The following is a 19341-nucleotide window of genomic DNA, read 5'->3' as shown; positions in this document are numbered from 1 at the left end:
AAACTGACCATGTGGAAATAATTTCTCAATTATATAAGAATAAAGGAACAGATAAATAGATATAAAATAAATAAATAAATAAATAATTAAAGAAGAAATGTAGGCCCAAATTAAAATAATAATTAAAATTATTTTACTATTATTGATTTACTATTATTTGTAATTTCTGTAGGTTTGGGCCACCACACAGAAGACATTATAAATAAATAAATACAAGAATATTTTTTTTTAATTAATAATAATTAGACAGACATTATGAATAAATAAATATTTAATTACCCTATGGAAATCATAATGTAAGAAAAAAAAGCCCCAAACATGCAGATATTATAAATACCTAATAACAATATGGTTTTTAACTATAGGTTTGAGCCTCTATATAGCATTCCTGAGAAAGGATGTACATAAATAAATAATATACTAAGAAAAGTAATTCAATTAGTGATCACCATTCATCTGAAAAACCTTTTATGTCATGTATCAGTTTTTGGACATTTTTTCAACAGTGTATTTTAGAGTACCATGAAAATACACAAATAAAGATATTAATCAGTATTATGGTATATACATATGAAGTATGGATCCATCACTGTACTAGGGAATATAAACTAATCTTCTGGAACATAAACACTGAACCATATCTCTACAGCTAAACTAATCCCAGCTGTGTTTTAATCCGTGATCTTCCCCGTATGTTAAAAACTGAGAAAGAACCAAGACATATATGTGCAATATAACAGCAGAAAAACACACACACACACACACACACACACACACACACACACACACACACACACACACACACACACACACACTCAACAGGACCAAGCGTGAGCTGGAGTGACCCGAGAGACGAGACAGACAGTAGCGGCGCATGAAATGTAAACTTTATTCTCTACACAACACTGAGCAACCCTCACTTTTTCTGTTTTTTTTTGCATATAGTTTTCCTAAAAAATTAATGTCTCTTTTAACTACAACATTACACAACAGACAGTGCATATGGCTTGCGGTAACACTGATGATCATGCGCAGCTACGTTGACCTAAACATGTCACGGTCAAGGCGACGTGTGTGTAGCGATAAAGGGTTAGTTCACCCAGACATGAAATGTATGTCATTAACTCCTCACCTGTAAGACCTCCGTTCATCTTCACACACAGTTTAAGATATTTTATATTTAGTCCGAGAGCGTATGCACACTATACTGTCCATGTCCAGAAAGGGAATAAAAACATCATCACAGTAGTCCATATGAGACATCAGTGGGTTAATTAGAGTCTCTTGAAGCATCCAAAATACATTTGGGTCCAAAAATAACAAAAACTACGACTTTATTCAGCATTGTCTTCTCTTCTGTGTATGAATCAGCGAATCATGAATCGATTCGCTGATTCATAACCGTTTGAATCTTTATTTGAGGATTGAAAACAAACCCGGAAGAGAAGCCAATGCTGAATAAAGCCGTAGTTTTTGTTATTTTTGGACCCAAATGTATTTTGGACGCTTCAAGAGACTCTAATTAACCCACTGATGTCTCATATGGACTACTGTGATGATGTTTTTATTCCCTTTCTGGACATGGACAGTATAGTGTGCATACACTTGCATACATTCTCAGACTAAATATAAAATATCTTAAACTGTGTGTGAAGATGAACGGAGGTCTTACGGGTGTGGAGCGACATTAGGGAGAGGAGTTAATGACAAATTACATTTTTGGGTGAACTAACCCTTTAAATAAACAGACGCTCGGTTGTGATCTTCACATTGTACAACTGAAATTTAGTACACTTGAAATGTAAACCAAGTTAATACTGTAGAGTAAAAAGGATGAGAGCGAACAAAAGAACCAGGTATTGACTCGGTCAGTAAAGATATCGTACCGTTCCCCCTCGCTAGTGTGTTTTAGTGTGTTGTGTTTTTAGGGTTAGCATCCCTCTTCTCGTCTTCAGTGCGATACAGCTCGGATGCAGATGAAATCATAAGTTAAAGAGCAGCTTGTGTGTCACGGACGGCACACGTATTTAAGGAGCGGTTCGATCTGCGTGTTTGTTTGATTGCCGAGATACAGTTTTCATGCTTCCTGAAAGCAGCAGTCGAGCTTGGGTGTCACAGGCACACATTTCCCAGAATTCCTGGCGGTCGGGACTCAAGGTTGAAGGTTAAAGCCGTACACAGGAGGGGCGAATCCGTAACCCGGAAAACCTGGCTGGGGTGTGACCGCTGTCTGACTGCCGTTCAACATCAGCTGTTGACCTGCGCGAACACACACACACACACACACACACACACACACACACACACACATTCATATTCATGAATGAAAGCATTTCACTTGATCTGTGATTGATACTACAAAACAGGCACTCAGTATCAGGGCGGTTTCTGTTGAATTAACCTATTGGTAAGCCCCTCCCCTCGAACGCAGATGAGCCAATAGCAGTTGAGCATCAGTGGAGCCGTGGAACTCAGACATCTTTAGGTTTCAGCGCCATAGAGACACATTGGAAAATCTGATGCTTTCATCGGTTTGATGGTGTTTATGCAACAAACGTAATAGTAAAACAATGTTCCTAGGTATCTTGAGAGGATTTTTTTTGGGTGGTCATTCTCTTATTAAGTTAGTGATAGGTAACAAACTGTTCTCACGTCATGTAACGGTGTAAGTTAAATCAAAAACACAATGGTCTGCATTTCAGTGCATCTCTCCATATGAAAATGTTTACATGTAAATGAATTTAACCTAACGCTGTGGTACATGAACAGTGTTGATCCTAGATCTTATCATCTGCGATCGTAATGAGGCTTCTCCTCATAATCATCTTAATCGTTTAGTTTGTTTTTGTAAACATTTTTGACATTTCTGTGAGTCTAAATATGTTTAAAGTCTTCATTATTTGTCTTACTATATTTGAGGGACTCTTATTTTGATGGGTATTATAGTTCACGGGTAGTGAAAGGGAGAGCTTGCACGCAGTTTATCAGAGTTGTTTTGCAGATACAGATTTATAGTTATAAACTGCACGCACGAAAAGGCATATGGTCTGTGTATGTTTGTTTATTGATAGTTGTATGAGTGTTTTTGTGTAATTTGCTGTGTAAATGAATGATAATGCAACAGAGAGAGAGAGTTTGTAAATGAGACAATGCGCACGCTTTGTTTGTTCAGCTCTTACGGTGATTTTATGGAATGAAAAACTTCACAGACCATCAGTAAAGTTTGTTCATCATTCAGACGGGGTATACGCTACATCTTGGGATGAGGTTTTCACACTGACAGCTGTCATTGTAAGACATAGCAAATCCGTTTGTTTGTCCGAGTAAGCAACAGTAACTAAGGGGGGCGGGGCTTACCGATAGGTCAATTACAGTTCTAGATCAGACAGCAGTTTTGGCTGAGAATGGAACAATGCGGGGTCTCAAAAACTGCTATCTACTGCTAAAAATGCAGTAAATCATCAGCCTGGCTCACTGGTTGGAGTAGTTACTCAACGATACTGTATCACACTGGAAGTGTTGAAGCTGCTTGTCATTTCAACATGTTTTCTTCCCACTAACCAATCAGATAAAAGCAACAGTCTGTAATCCCAGTTCATTAAAAATATATGATTATTCAAAAATATGAATGTAATATTATAACAATAATAATAAATAAATACATGCTTAAAGGATAAATAAATACACAAATAAATAAATGCATAAATAAATAAATAAACGCTTTAAGGATGTACTGATGTATTGATGCACTATGCATAAAATATATAAATAAATAAATGCTTAATGCATAAATAAATGCATGAAAAATGAATAATACATGAATAAATAAATAAATGCTTAATGCATAAATAAATAAATAAATAAATAAACGCTTTAAGGATGTACTTATGTATTGATGCACTATGCATAAAATAAATGCACAAATAGATACATGCATACATATCTAAATGCTTAATGCATAAAAAAATAAATGCATAAATATATAAATCAATAAATGCATTAATAAATAATGAATGAATAAATAAATAATACATAAATACATTAAAGCTTCAAGGATATTTATTTATGTATTGATGCATTATGCATAAATAAATGCACAAATAAATAAATGCATTAAAAAATGAGTACATTTTTTAAATATGATTTCTTATACAAATGTAATTTGCATTGGCATACTGTATGTACTGTACATAATGTATGCATGGTGTAGATGATTTAAATATTTAAAAAGCGTAGGACAGAGACCAGGCTTTGGTGCACCAGTTAGAAGTTATTAAAATATTGCCTATAATGGATATACATATATATTGGATGTGACTCATAGCAATACATTCACATATATGACATCTGTGGATGAAATGATTATTTTTAAGAGCGTCAGGTTTTTCCAGACAGCATTGTTGATTATTTCAGGAAACAAACCAGTTTGGATGCGTTTTAAAAGAGAAATTGCACATATCTGTGACTCTCAGATGATTTAGGGTGTGTTTTAAAGCGGCGTCTGATGCTCTACACTGAGAAACAGACTGATGATGAACGTACCGTAGACTATAGAGGAGGACTCCGGAGACTCGTCTTCAGACGCTCTCTTGCTCTCAGCCTCCTGCAGTTCATCCACCTGTAAGAGACGCAGGACACATCACTGTCAAAGTGTCACCGCCGTCCGTACACACACACACACACACACACACACACACACGCACACACACACACGCACACACACACACACACACACACACACACACACACACACACACACACACATAAACCTGAGCTGACAAAACGCGCCGCCAATCTTCTCACGTCATCACTACATGCAAATGCCCAATAATGTCACATGACATGCCAAAATGCTGCATGACAAAATCCACTCACATTCACTTACCGGCTGTTTAATACATGAATGTGGTTTCTGTAAAGCTGCTCTGAGACTGTGAAGCGCTAGAGAAACTAAATCATATCCCACATATATTCCTCATTAGAATATGTGAAACTAATGAACTCAAACTCTGTTTGTTTGTTGATGCTCCTCAGACATTCAGCGTTTGTTCTTAACCTCTCAAACGTGTGTGTTTAGCGTCTGTTATTAATTCACACTGCATTCAGACTCTGTGCTGAAAAACAAAAGCTCCAATCACAGAACCTTTCACATTATTCTTCCTTCTGGACATGCAATCCTACTTGTGATTATTTAAATTAAATATTGTATATTGTGGTTACTGCCGTTTTATAAATGCAATAAATCATTTTTGTAAAACAGAGCCTTCTAACTTTTCTTGCAGTGAAATCTTTAATGACTTTTGTAAAGTAAATATAATAATTACCGATATTGCTAGTAATATTTAAACATGAACACTTACTGGACTGAAGCAACTTAAGTTTACTTGACTATCCGTATCTTTTATATGTATATATATATATATATATATATATATATATATATATATATATATATATATATATTTTTTTTTTTTTTTTTTTTTTTTTTTTTTTGAAAAAATAAATGACATTTGCTCAGTTTGTGCCTCTGAATAAACTGAGCAGCAAAAAATACAGGGAGGAAAATAGTTATTAAAATAGTTGCACATTTATTTACGAAAAATTATTTTAAAAAAATAGGCACACATTTTTTTTCAATAAACCAAATTACTTTTTATTTCGGGGTGAATTATTATTATTTTTGTAATTATTATTATTTTCGAAATTAATGAATAAAGACTTTTTTTTAAGTGAATTTTTTTTAATGAAAAAATATATATTTAACAAAAAATCCTGAATAAAGAAAAATACATTTTGGGGTGAATTATTCCTTTACAGACACAAAAAGAGAGTGGAAAATAGTCACTAAATTAATTGGCCATTTTTAAAGAAAGCAAACAACAACAACAAAAAGCTAATTTGAATGAGAATGAATAAAATAAAAACATTATATAATAATTATAATTGTAATGTATAATTAGAAATTATAATAATTTCTGGCTAAATCATTCCTTTATAGACAAAGCAAAAAAATAAATATGGTAGAATATAATTTATTTAGATTATAATTATCTAGCCAGTTATTTTAATCAATTATTTAATAAAGCATAAACGACTAAACTAATTAATAATAATAATAATAATAATAACAATTATAAAAATTAAAATGTTCTATTAAAAAGTATAAATGTGTGTGTGTGGCAAAAAATTTTCTTTTTTACTTGATTTACTTAATTTAACTTGATGTGCTAAAAATGACAAACTACAACTGAAATAAAAATGAATAGAAAATATACAGTATATACACAGTATAGAAACACTACAATTAAAAACACAAAATTACATCTAAAGGTTCAATAATCAGTTTAGTTTTTTCTGACTATTTCATTTATTCCATCTAAGAGTGACTGTTGCCACCTGCAGGTCAAACTGAAGCCCTGCGTCTTTAAAGAGTGTGTGAAGAGTGTGTTATACTGATGATCAGGGGCGTTTCAGTATGGATAAATGATAACACTTTAGTTTAGGGTCCAATTCTCACTATTAACTAGTAGCTTATTAGCATGCATGCTTATTATTATTACGTATACAGGCAAATATTAATGCCTTATTCTGCATGACATCCCTTAAGTTACTTTTAAAAGAGTTATTAATTACTAGTTACATCTTCAATAGTGTAATTAGATTATTGAACACATTACTCTCTCCAAAAAGTATTTATTTACTTATTACTTTCTAAATCCAATATCAACCTCGATTAAAATTAAGTAATTTAAGGATAGACATGGCTCTTAATTCATTCAAATAAATAATATAAAACTTGAAAATGCATGTTTTTATGTATCCTTCTCACGTTTGTAATACTTTGGTCATTTAATAAGAACTATTAATGTAGTTTTATATTATGTATTTGAATGAATTAAAACCGAGCAATTTCATGTCTATCCTTGAATCGCTTAAAGGTGCCCTAGAATGAAAAATTGAATTAGCCTTGTCATGGTGAAATAATAAGAGTTCAGTACATGGATATCACACACTGTGAGTCTCAAACCCCATTGCCTCCTCCTTCTTATGGAAATCTCGTGAATCCAAAACTCCACCGAAAAAAAAGTGCTTCTCAACATAACGGCAACCGTGACGCAAGCGTTGGGGATCATTTATATGCACGCCCCCAACATTTGCATCTGTCCAAACATGTGCATTGTCAGGCGGAAACAGAGCGAATCATTAAAACAAGCTGCTCATGGACACACGTCATGTTCAGGCTGTGCAGGAGACTTGTCGACCCTTTCCACAGATCAAAAATATCAACAGTCATGATTGATGTTAATAATCCGATACCACAACAATTTAACTCAAGATCGTTCGTTTGTTCGGCCCTTTTCAAGCAAGCTTCGCTCAGCGTCTTAAACTGAAGAAAGTGGCGACTATATTCCTGCAAGCAGTAAGTAGCGATTTTTATCCACTTATTAAACAATTTCTGATTAAATTGAAAGTTTCTTAGAGAGACCGCATTGTCTAGATAACGCAAGATGCTTACAGTAACAATAGGAAACACCAAGTACCATACAAAACTAAATAGTGTGTCTAATGACAAAGGGTAATATTATTTTGTATTATTACACGGCTCTGTGAAATACTTGATTCTGATTGGTCAATCGCGCATTCCAGCGGTATGTTATTTCCAGATAACACCTGCTCATCCGGGTACTACGAGTTATCTTGACCGGTACTACTTCTGTGCTTAACGCTGGCGCCATCTTGTGGCTTAAACAGCCGTGGGTTTCAATGGAAGACATCAAGGCAGGTTTCCTTTATAACGTTTTTAATATAGATCTTTTTCTTACACAAACGCATCGATTGGAATCAGACGGCTCTATTAACCCATCGGAGTCGTGTGGAGCACGTTATTTGACGGACAGCTGCATTTTTTATGGACTTCAAAAACACTAAAACTACTGTTGGATTAACGTTAGCCTGGACTTTTTAAATATAACTCTGATTGTATTTGTCTGACAGAAGAATGTCATATACACCTATAATGACTTGAGGGTGAGTAAATCATAGGCTTGGTTTCATTTTTGGGTGAACTAACCCTTTCAGCATTCATTTTCAACATTTAGCAGCAATAGATAAAGGCTTAAAGCAGGTTGGAACTGTTTTCCTTCGCGGAAGCTTTGTGTAAGAGCTAATAAAATATTTAATCTCGAGACAATATTTTGTGTATAATAATTATTTATTTGAGACTAGTAGCCGTGTAATAAGCGGGATAATGTACACCCAGCCGGTTTTTAATCGCAGAATAAACCACTTCAGAGTGATGCAAGACCCCTCCGCGATCACTGTCGGTGTTTATTCTGCGATAACAACCGGCTGGGTGTACATTATCCCTTACTTACGAAATACAACCGTAGACACTTTGCTTAGATCGTTCACTCGATCCTTCTAGCAAACGTCACCTTTTCCACCATAGTTAAAATGACAGTCATTTGACAAGGCTATTCATTTTGTAAAAATATAAGTTATATATTTCTATTTTTGAGAACTGAAGTATGGTGTTTCCTATGATGTTTTTGCATATTTGTATTTCAGATTAGGCTACATCACAGTCACTGCGTAACCTTAGCCTACATTGTGACTAACGTTATATAAACACTAAATATCGTTGACGAAAAAAAACAATTCTAAAATGTAGACTGAATGACACATTAAGCAGAACATCTCAAATGGAGATTGATCAAATGCAGCTTGTTTTATTGGTGTTTTCAGATCATCAGTGCGCGAGAGACAGCTCGCGTGGATATGGTTGCCAGATTAGACTTAGGTAAAAAACAGATTTAGGTAAAAACCGGAGAGTATACGTGTTTCTTTTCACAGAAAAGCTCTGTTTGGGGGATTTAATTACTGAAATCTGGCGACCGCACGAACGTGAGCTCTTTCTCGCCGGCGGATGATCTGAAAACACCAAATAAACAAGTAAGCTGCATTTTATCAATCTCCATTTGAGATGTTCAGCTTAAAGTTTCATTTAGTCGGTCTGTGTTCTGTCAGGATGATCAGGACTCACGAGCCACTTCACTGAACTGCTGTGAGCTGCTGAAATAAGCCAATCAGAGCAGAGCTCAACATTAATATTCATGACTCTTCCAAATAAGGCAAAAACAGAGCATTACATCCTAGGGACAATTGATAGGGTTGTAAATGGACCTGTAAAACTGTATCTGGACAATATTTGCCCATATTTAAGCCACACTCCCTCTATGTAGATATCAGAGAACAATTTAACATGTTTCAAATCCTTCTAGGGCACCTTTAATCGAGGTTGATATAGGATTTAGAAAGTAATTAGTAATAAGTAATACTTTTTGGAGAGAGTAATGTGTACAGTAATCTGATTACACTATTGAAGATGTAATTAGTAGTAATTCATTACTTTTTCAGAGTAACTTCCCCAACACTGATTATGAATCACAGTACATAGGCCTATTTTCAATGAAAAAATGGCGAAAATTAAGACAAAAGTGTATTAACTCTTTCCCCGCCAAACACAGAATTTTCCTTTATTTGTGGAAACAAAGCTTCCAGGCCAAAAAATGAATTTTCTGTGTTTCCGTGTTTTCACTGTCAGACACTAGGGGGCGCTGTTACGCATCTTCTGAATGAGCACTGAATCTCCTGATCAAAACACACACGTGTAAAACGGAGTAAAACAAGCTATCTTATGTAATCATATGCATATGAAAAATAACGTGATCATCATCATTGAACATCATATAAATCAAAACTGCCTAATGTAAGTGAATGAGATGTGGAGCAGGACGAGCGACAGGACTGAAGCATTAGGAGTGTTGACGGACTCCATCGACTCCATCTGTGTTTGATCATCTCTGAATCTGATCTGGATACACTCTAAAACGTGATTTTCTCAGCTTTTTGTTTAAAATGTAGCTTTTTTTTATGAAACTTACCCATCTTCAAGTGTTGATAAAAAAGAATGCAAAACACGTTTATATATATATATATATATTGTAAGCTCAGATATTCATAAAACAAAATATTATATGGGCTATTAAATTTTGGTGAAAATGGTCAAAAACCCTGGTGGTGGCTAGCAACTTTTTTTTTTTAACGCTGGCGGGGAAAGAGTTAATTTGCCTGAATATTTTTGTCATTTGTTTAAAGCTACACTGTGTGATATTTTCCCCCATCTAGTGGTGAAAAGGTATATGACCATCCAGTGAATAATAGTTTCTGCTCCTCTCAATTTCGATTTCGTTTTAACTCCTACGGTGGCCGATTTAGTCATGGCTTCCAGTTCGACCTCTTCGGTGAGTGTTGCTTCAACTCAAGTGATGAGGTTACTTTTGAAAACTATTATAATTTGCAGTTATTTAATTTACCAAATGATCTATGATCAAATTATCAGTTCATTGCTAACATCAGCTATCAGGTTCCCAGACGAATGCAAGCTAATCTTAGCGAAGTAACTTTAATCTGTGCTATCGTTATTCTGTATATTGTACGACATCACTAGCGTAAGGCAAACAAATTATAATGCAATTAAAATATTATTCTCATGTTATCCGTCATAGAACACGGATTTATGTTATAAGGTAAACAATACTTTTTCATCATTGACGCGAGGAAAACTATCCTAGACGTCGTTCTAGTGTTATGCACAGCACACCATGATATAATGAGCCAAGCAACAATAAAACTTCCAATATACACAAATAGGCTGAATTAATATTACCTGTCGAGAAGAAAGCAGGCAACGTCGGCGTTCTTTTTAAAATCGTTGCTCCTCATGAGCTCTTTCCATCTTGGAAAGGCCACTCCAATATTTACTTTTGTCTTGTTGATTTGCCTGTCGCGTTGCCGTCTTAATTCTCTTTTCCGCTTCCTTGGCGACTCTGATACATATCCCGCAATGTTACTAGGTCCCCGACCCGGGTCGAATTCGGTAATCAATTCCGGGACGTAGTTGCTTTCACACAGAAGGCGACTCGGCAATGTTCCGGGAATATTGCGGGTCCGACGTGCAGTGTGAAAGAGGCTTAAGAGTGATCCTCCATCATCATATAGCAGCCTCAAGCAATCCCCCTCTTCACATTCGACACGGTGCCATCGAGTGTAAAAACGCGAAAAGCGAAGCTTGAATTTACGGGTATGTCCCTCTTTGGCAAATGTACTTTCAAGATGGAGGAGCAACATGGCGACCGCCATCCGAACCCTCAACACGTATGTATTTTCAATGGTATATTATAAAATTATGAGAATACTATTACTTGAAAGAAGTAAATATACATTAATGAGCACATATATTTTTGAAAGAACTGAGTGATTTTAGCTAAGAATAAACTAAAAAAGTTACACAGTGTAGCTTTAACATTTTTGACTTAAAGCAGCAGCTGTCGAGTATAAAATGTTTAGTTTAGCTTAGGGGTGGGCGATATCTCGATATTTAAAATATATCGAGATATTTTTTAAACTCAATATGGATTTGGACATATCGTATATATCGATATATTGTTTATATTTAATTCTGATTCCGGCACTTTGCTTGTTTGCCTTCTCTGTGCTGCGCTCGCGCGCCTCCCGCCTCATTGCTTTTGTTCCCCCTCCCCTCGCGTGTTGTCTCATTGAACACGGCGGAGTTCGCAACCAGGTGAGGATTAGTTATCATGTTGACAAGCGCGCGCGTTGTTTAAGCCACGCTTTTCCTTCTTACACAACTGCTTGCTAAAATTAATAAAGAAATATTAATGTTCATCATAGTTCAAATCGCAAGTTTCACCCACAGTCAGGTGATTGACACTATTGGTGCGAGACGCACTCTCAGTCGCAATCATGCCAGTTTATGATTTGTGTCTAACTGATCGCATGGTTTTCGTTTAAAATGTCAAAATGATCGCATATCATTTGAAAACATTTAAAAAGTATTGCAATATCATAATTATTATTATTTTGTCAGCTTTATCACGGGATTATGATGAATAGGTCTATGCATGTTTTAACCAAGAGGGAAAACGCCACATCCCGGGTGTCCTGAGACACGCGGTGCTCTTCTGTAAGTTGTACTGTATCATATAGCCTACCTTCTGACGTTCATATTTCGTTCTGTAACTGAAAAAGAAGGGAAGCTCGCCTCTCGTGTAGCCTACCGCATTATGAGGCGCTCACGCTTTAGTAAAGAGCGCGACATCTAGCCTACTGTTTGAATTTTGATATAAATTTAACAGGAAGTGGTGTTATGACAAAATCTGTTTATTTATATCTCAGTCATGCCCCAATCTTTCTGCAAAATGCTTACTGTTTACTTTAACTGTAAAAAAGGGAGTCTTTGATTCATGTTTTTAAGGCATGAAATGAATGAAAATAATTAATTTTAATACATTTTTTTACAGTTAAATTATTATTATTTATGTAATCAGGGAGTTTTTTTTTTTTTTATGTCAAAAGCACATTGTTCCTACATGAACTGACTACCTCTTTGCACTTCAATAAATGTTAATATTTGATTTGATTCAATAAATATTTGGCATATTTGTTTTTGCTGTAGTTTTTAGGGGGTTATTTTTCCTGTCCTGTAAAGATATCGAGATATATATCGTATATCGAGATATAGCAAAATATATCGAGATATTTTTTTTGCTCCATATCGCCCAGCCCTAGTTTATCTGCTTAAATTCGCGCTCAGCCTCAGCAGCTTCTGCGTGAACATAAAGCCCACCTACTCGGATTTGATTGGTTTCCTCAAATATTTTGGCATTGACGAGTGGTGACAGGCCAATGAGGTTTGAAGAACACGCTGATTATCACAAGACTAAAAGACGGGACGAAGCAGAGGCCTCACACCAGTTTCATATGTTTTAAAGGGGAGTTAATCACATGTATTTAAGGGAGGCCGGGCAGAAGTTTAGAGGAACTTCTGAAGCCCCCCTATAAAGGGCCTAGAGAAGCCCATGCTGATAAACACTCACTTTGGTTTGGTCATGTTTGTCACAGTAGAGAGCGATTACGTTTGCTGTGAGGACTGATGCACAGCGAGCCACTTCACATCTGAATAACAATAATCCTCCCTTTACCTTTCTCTTTCTCACAAACACCCACACACACACAAAAAAACAAACAAACAGGCTCATTAGAGCTAGAGAGCAGTGCATTGTGGGTAATCAAGCAAACTATTCAGGAACCTGTTATAAAAGAGTGCATCTGTAGTCTACATGCGCTAATGTCTAACACAGAAAGAGACGGACAGAAGGGGTCAGAGACCTTCACCTGCCCGGCTAACTCATCCACCTGTAGAGGAGGGAAACTCACGTGAGGAAAACCAAAACATTTGGACGAATGTCACACAGTAAGGCCCAGATCACACAGAACGCGTTTTTCAGGTTCGAAAACGCGAGGCGCACTGCACTGCCTTTTTTGGTTGATGTTTTTTAATTTAGAAAAGAGCAGTGTGCTGCGTCTTTAAAAAAAAATGTTTTTAGGCAACCCCCCGATCAGCTGTCCTGTCAGTCAAATCTATAGACAATAAAAGAAATGACAGACAGAGCGTTCCCATAGACTTCAGCGGGGAAAAGTGATGTCAATTAGAAGCACTTCCTGATAGCTGAGCGAACTGCGCAGGCTCAGACTGAGCTAGATGATCAGACAGCTGTAGGTCTTCTAGTAGTTGTGGAAAGTGAAATCTGAATCCCGTTGTTTAAATATTTTCTCCCGTTGCTTTTGGCTCACTATGGGCTTCTCCCCATTCTTCCCCCTTGACTTTATCAGACTTTGTCTCCACGTCCCCCCGACTGCCTCATAGACAGTAAAAGATCGCCTCTGAGCGTCTCCTCCTGTCTATACGGTAATTTCTACAACTGTGCTCGCGTTGGTTATGACGCAATCTTTAGCCTATTCTTACAAAACCAGCTTCTATGATAGTGTAAGATACAAGGTAAATGGAGCCTTTTATGCATTGTCGTGTTTCTTTAGAAATAAACAATGGACAAATGGAGTCTTTAAACGCCTCAGATGTAAAGTTATTCGCTGTTAAAGTGACTCAAAAATGAATGGGAGTCAATGGGATGCTAACAGCAGGTGATGGCTTGGTTAGCAATGGCCGCCCCTATGGAAGGTATGCTTTCCGAGTGCTAGATACCCCCATGGCCAAATCAAGGTAACGTTCAACACAACGGAAAGCCCGCCTCTCCCTTCATTCGATTGGACAACAGAAAATGAATGCGATGATGTCGGGCGATTTTCCGCTCAGAGTTGTTTTGTTTTTTTCAAATTCATGTGCTCCTTCAAAAATGCGAGGCGCAGCCAGTGTTGCCAACTTAGCGACTTTTCAGACCCCTCTAGCAACTTTTTTTCAAAAAAGCAACTAACGAGAAATCAAGCGACTTTTTGGACAAACGTCAGACACTTTAGTTTACAAATGTCGCCAGTACTGTCCTAGGAGCACAAGGTTTTTTTCCTACCCTTCTATTGTATGACAAAAAGGTATAGGAAATGAAAACATTTATTGGACAGTCGGCTGTATTATATTATTTTAAAATACAGTAAATGAGCACAGATTAGGAGAGAAAACGCATTAGGAAGGCAGAACGCAAGGACGGCGTGATGACGTCACGGATATGCTAATTGACGCATGACGTCATCTAGCAACATTTAGCAACTTTTTGGACTTTCCTTGGAAAATAGTTGGTAACACTGGGCGCAGCAGATGATTAAAATGCGAGGCGCCCAGGGTGCATAAGCAACACCCATAACGCTCACCGGCACGTCATCCTCAATAAACGTCTCTGGCGCAATAACTCCGATCTTTCAAGTATTCATACTCTTGTGTAATCGACCCGCCATCCTAAATGAACTTGTCTCTTGCGTGATACACAAAATTTTGAATATTCTTATCTAATATGATTTATGACCTGCAAGGTTGCTAGAATAATAATTATTAATTGTTTGATAATAGGCCAGAGGAGAACTGATACCTCGACTGAGTCTGGTTTCTCCCAAGGTTTATTTTTCTCCATCATGCCCCGATGGAGTTTTGGTTCCTTACTGTCGCCTTTGGCTTGGCTTGCTCAGTTGGGGACACTAAGGGTGTTTTCCACCTGAAAGTCCGCACCAAGGTCCGAACCAAAGTTCGTGTTTGGACATTTGGATCGTTTTGGTTTGCTTTCACATTGCAGTTATGTCAGCACACCTAAGAACTTTACATGACGCACTGGCGTCCTGTCTCCATCATCTATGTGGGCTGCATCTTAACATTGATTGGTTTGTTAGCGGACGTGTGTCTGACGTCAGTGTGTTGTCAATTCAGCGGCTATTTTTGACAAGAATGAATGAACAGACGCATCGTTGCCAATACTCTTAATATTATGGGATTACTATCTGCAGCACCAACTATACTCGAGGCAAATTCACCAAATTAACGTCCTCGTTGTGCAAACATTTGATCGGCGCCGACAGGAAAAGAGGACCTCCTAGAAGATAGGCCTTTTAGCCAAATGTGGTGTGGCAAGCAGCGGGGCGAGGGACCGCGAGAGCGGGCCGGTGATTAATGTCAACGAGTGCCAGCTGCGTGGCACACCGGTCTCGTCTCGCGGCCATGTGACGGGAGCATAAAAGGAGGAACAGGGCAGCGGAAGACGAGAGAGGACCAGGCCTGGAATTTTATGTTTTGTTTTTGTGTTATTATGTGTTTGTGGGCAGTCGTCCGTGAGGGGCTGCCCGCGGTTTTACTTTCATTTTGTTTATTTATTTTTAATAAATGTTTGTTGAGCGTTCGCCGGTTCCCGCCTCCTTCCTTCCCATCTACGAACTGTATTACATTGGTGCCGAAGCCCGGGAGGAAGGAGGGACGCGCTGTCGGAGAGCCCTCGCTGCTGAGGGGGATCGCGGTGCTGAGGAGTTCGGGCAGCGCGGATGAGGAAAGACCGCGAGGGCTGCCCGAGGCGATGGTGCTGGAGCGAGGAAGGTGGGCCAGAGACCTCGCTGCCGTGCCCCTGGGTCGAGGGGGGGTGGCTGCCGTCCGAGAGGGAGCGGAGGAGTCGCCGCGCTTGCCGTGAGCCGGAGCCTGCTGCCCTCCGCCTGAGAGGGGAGGAGCAGGGAGCGCGGGGCTCGCTGCCGGGTCCCTCAGAAGGAGGAGTCACCGCCGGCCGCCAGGGGGCGGAGGAGGATCGAGCTGCCCACCAGGCGTCCAGTGCCATCGCACAGCACTGCGAGGAAGAGCCTCTCGGCGGGTGGAGGGCCGAACGGCAGTGTGTCTGGGAACCGGACCAGAATTTTTTTTTCTCTCTTTCTTTTTTTTCTTTTCCCTCTCTCCCCTCTCTCGTCCGCGGGCTCCTCGTGCTCCCGTCTACATTTCTCTCGCCTCTCTGTCCTTACCCCCAGGTGCCGCGGCCGCCGTGATCGGCGGGGGTTGGGGGGGGGGGGGGGGGGGGGGGGTTGGGGGGGGGGGGGTGTAGAGCGCAGTCTCGGGAGTGCCCCCCAACCTGCGAGGGGCGATGGGGGTATGTGGTTTGGCAAGCAGCGGGGCGAGGGACCGCGAGAGCGGGCCGGTGATTAATGTCAACGAGTGCCAGCTGCGTGGCACACCGGTCTCGTCTCGCGGCCATGTGACGGGAGCATAAAAGGAGGAACAGGGCAGCGGAAGACGAGAGAGGACCAGGCCTGGAATTTTATGTTTTGTTTTTGTGTTATTATGTGTTTGTGGGCAGTCGTCCGTGAGGGGCTGCCCGCGGTTTTACTTTCATTTTGTTTATTTATTTTTAATAAATGTTTGTTGAGCGTTCACCGGTTCCCGCCTCCTTCCTTCCCATCTACGAACTGTATTACACCAAACAATGTATTTTGTTGTATAGTTATGTTTAAATATTATAATGTTATTTTTAAATTTCATCTAGGCTATATTGATTATGAAACGCGCACAGATGTGCATGTCAAAGAGATCGGGTCAGAAATAATTTTGACCACTTCATTAAGTTTTGTTTTGTAGAAAGCTTTGTATAAATTGTATCTTAATTTTAATGAATGTTTCATCATTTGCCTGAATTTAATAAATAAGCTTAAATAAATAATATAGCAGACAACCCGCGTTACGGAGCGAGTATTTGCGTTGCACATGAACTGGATCGGTCTTATAAATAAGCCGAAACTTAGCATAAAGGCTACTTGTCTCACAGACATTATAAATATATATATATATATATATATATATATATATATATATATATATATATATATATATATATATATATATATATATATATATATCTCAAGCAGGCACGCTGTTCACGCGAGCTGATACACACGCGGTTCGGTTTAAAATGCTGCGGCACCATCACTGTGTGTGCTGTGAGTTTAATCTGTTTTTTCACTAATCCTAGACCAGAAATTCCTGTAAATGCTCTGAAAGTTCAAACTCTACCGAAAATGCTTTCACACAAGAAACGAACCGAACCTTTTGTTCAGTTTGGTCTGGACCGAGACTACCTCTTTTCGTCGGACCAAATTTCGTCTGTTTGGTCCGGACCGTGGTCCGAGGGAGGTTTCACACCTGTAGTTTTGGTTCGTACCAAACTGAAAAGTCCGAAAATCCGGACCAAACAAGTGGTGTGAAAGCCCCCTAAAATTATGATCTAAGTTATTCAACTAAATATACAAATAAAATGTATTAATTAGGTCTTATTTAATTCTATAAACTATCCAAATCAAACTAGCCAAATCAAATTTTGTTGTAATATTGTCCTGTTTAACACTGTGAAGCTGCTTTGACACAATCGTCATTGTAAAAGCGCGATATAAATAAAGTTGATTGATTGATTGAACGCTCACTGCCAACCGTAATCCATTCAAAAAAGGCGCCTCTCGCTGCAAAAACGCGTTCTGTGTGATCGGGCCCTAAGCCCTGTGTGTGTGTGTTTGATACGCACCTTGCTCAGGTACTCCCTCATCACCTGAATGAAGTAAGGCATGGCGAAATCCATGAGGCCGTGTCTCCAGGCCAGCTCCAGCACCGCGTCAGGAGCCAGAAGATCGTACGAGCTGAAGAGACACGCGGCGAAACACTCGCGCTTCCCCTCGTCCACAAACCAGCGCAGGAGATCCTGAGCCTGAGCGCCGTCCTGAGACTCGGCCGCGAACTGCATTGCATCCTGACACACACACACACACACATTTGTTTTTGTGAAATGTGGGGACATTTCATAGGCGTAATGGTTTTTATACTGTACAAACCGTATTTTCTATTCCCTTACACTGCCCCTAAACATACCCATCACACACACACACACACACACACACTGCTCCAGCCCCTAAACCTACCCATCACACACACACTGCCTCAGCCCCTAAACATGCGGTTTTATACATGTTAGGGAAAGTAAATGATGGTAGAAATATTGCTTTATAGAAACAAGCAAAAAAAAAAAAAAACATTTATTTACGAAAAAGGTATTAAAATAAAAAATAGTCACTAACAATTACATTTTTAATGAAAAGAAATATCATGAAATAAAGACTTTATTTCTGTATAAATCATTCCTCTATAGACAAAGCAAAAAAATAAAGATAATTTATTATATTATTAATATAACTATTAATATAATTATCTAGCTAATTTAAAGACAAAACAAATAAATAATAATAATAATAATTTAAAGAAATAAATTAAAGAAAATATGTTTCAAAAAACATAGTGTCTTGCAGAATAATTATGTCTTATTAAAAAGTATAAATAAATGTGTGCGTGTATATATATATATATATATATATATATATATATATATATATATATATATATATATATATATATATGGAATAGTTGGTAGAATTATTGCTCTATAGAAACAGCAGCAAAAAAAAAAAAAAAAAACATGATTTATATTGGCAACTAGCTAATATAATGAGTTGTGTTGGTCCCCCTTTTGCTATCCTGACCCGTCGAGGCATGGACTCCTCTAGACCCCTGAAGGTGTGCTTTGGTATCTGGCACCAAAATGTTAGCAGCAGATCCTTTAAGTTCTGTAAGTTATGAGGTGGGGCCTGTTTGTTCAGCACATCCCACAGATGCTTGATTGGATTGAGATCTGGAGAATTTTGAGGCCAAGTCAACACGTGGGCCAGCCTTCGCTCCCCACGTGCATCAATGAGCCTTGGCCGCCCATGACCCTGTGGCCGGTTCTCCACTGTTCCTTCCTTGGAGCACTTTTGATAGATACTGACCACTGCAGACCGGGAACAGCCCACAAGAGCTGCAGTTTTGGAGATGCTCTGACCCAGTCGTCTAGCCGTCACAATCTGGCCCTTGTCAAACTCGCTCAAATCCTTACGCTTGCCCATTTTTCCTGCTTCTAACACATCAACTCT

At 38.4% G+C, this 19341-nt stretch overlaps 1 protein-coding gene across 4 annotated transcripts in view; it reads right to left on the bottom strand.

The window, feature by feature from the left end:
• Positions 1–1611: 1611 nt before the first annotated feature.
• Positions 1612–19341, bottom strand: part of cltcl1 (clathrin, heavy chain-like 1) — a 145670-nt gene continuing 127940 nt past the window's right edge. For 2 of the 4 annotated variants that reach the window (XM_067414540.1, XM_067414543.1), the window contains exons 30-33: positions 17907–18128; positions 13252–13278; positions 4543–4618; positions 1612–2259 (exon numbers count right to left, since the gene is read on the bottom strand). In XM_067414540.1, the coding sequence (XP_067270641.1) occupies positions 2153–2259; positions 4543–4618; positions 13252–13278; positions 17907–18128 (432 nt within the window). In that variant the 3' untranslated portion in view covers positions 1612–2152. The remainder of the gene's footprint in view (positions 2260–4542; positions 4619–13251; positions 13279–17906; positions 18129–19341) is intronic. The other 2 variants (XM_067414541.1, XM_067414542.1) reach the window with 2 other exon arrangements.

The sequence above is a fragment of the Pseudorasbora parva genome, chromosome 13, assembly GCF_024679245.1.
Source record: "Pseudorasbora parva isolate DD20220531a chromosome 13, ASM2467924v1, whole genome shotgun sequence".
Classification (NCBI taxonomy): domain Eukaryota; kingdom Metazoa; phylum Chordata; class Actinopteri; order Cypriniformes; family Gobionidae; genus Pseudorasbora; species Pseudorasbora parva.
The sequence above is the reverse complement of the archived record's forward strand: the minus strand, read 5'-3'. Positions and strand labels throughout refer to the sequence as shown.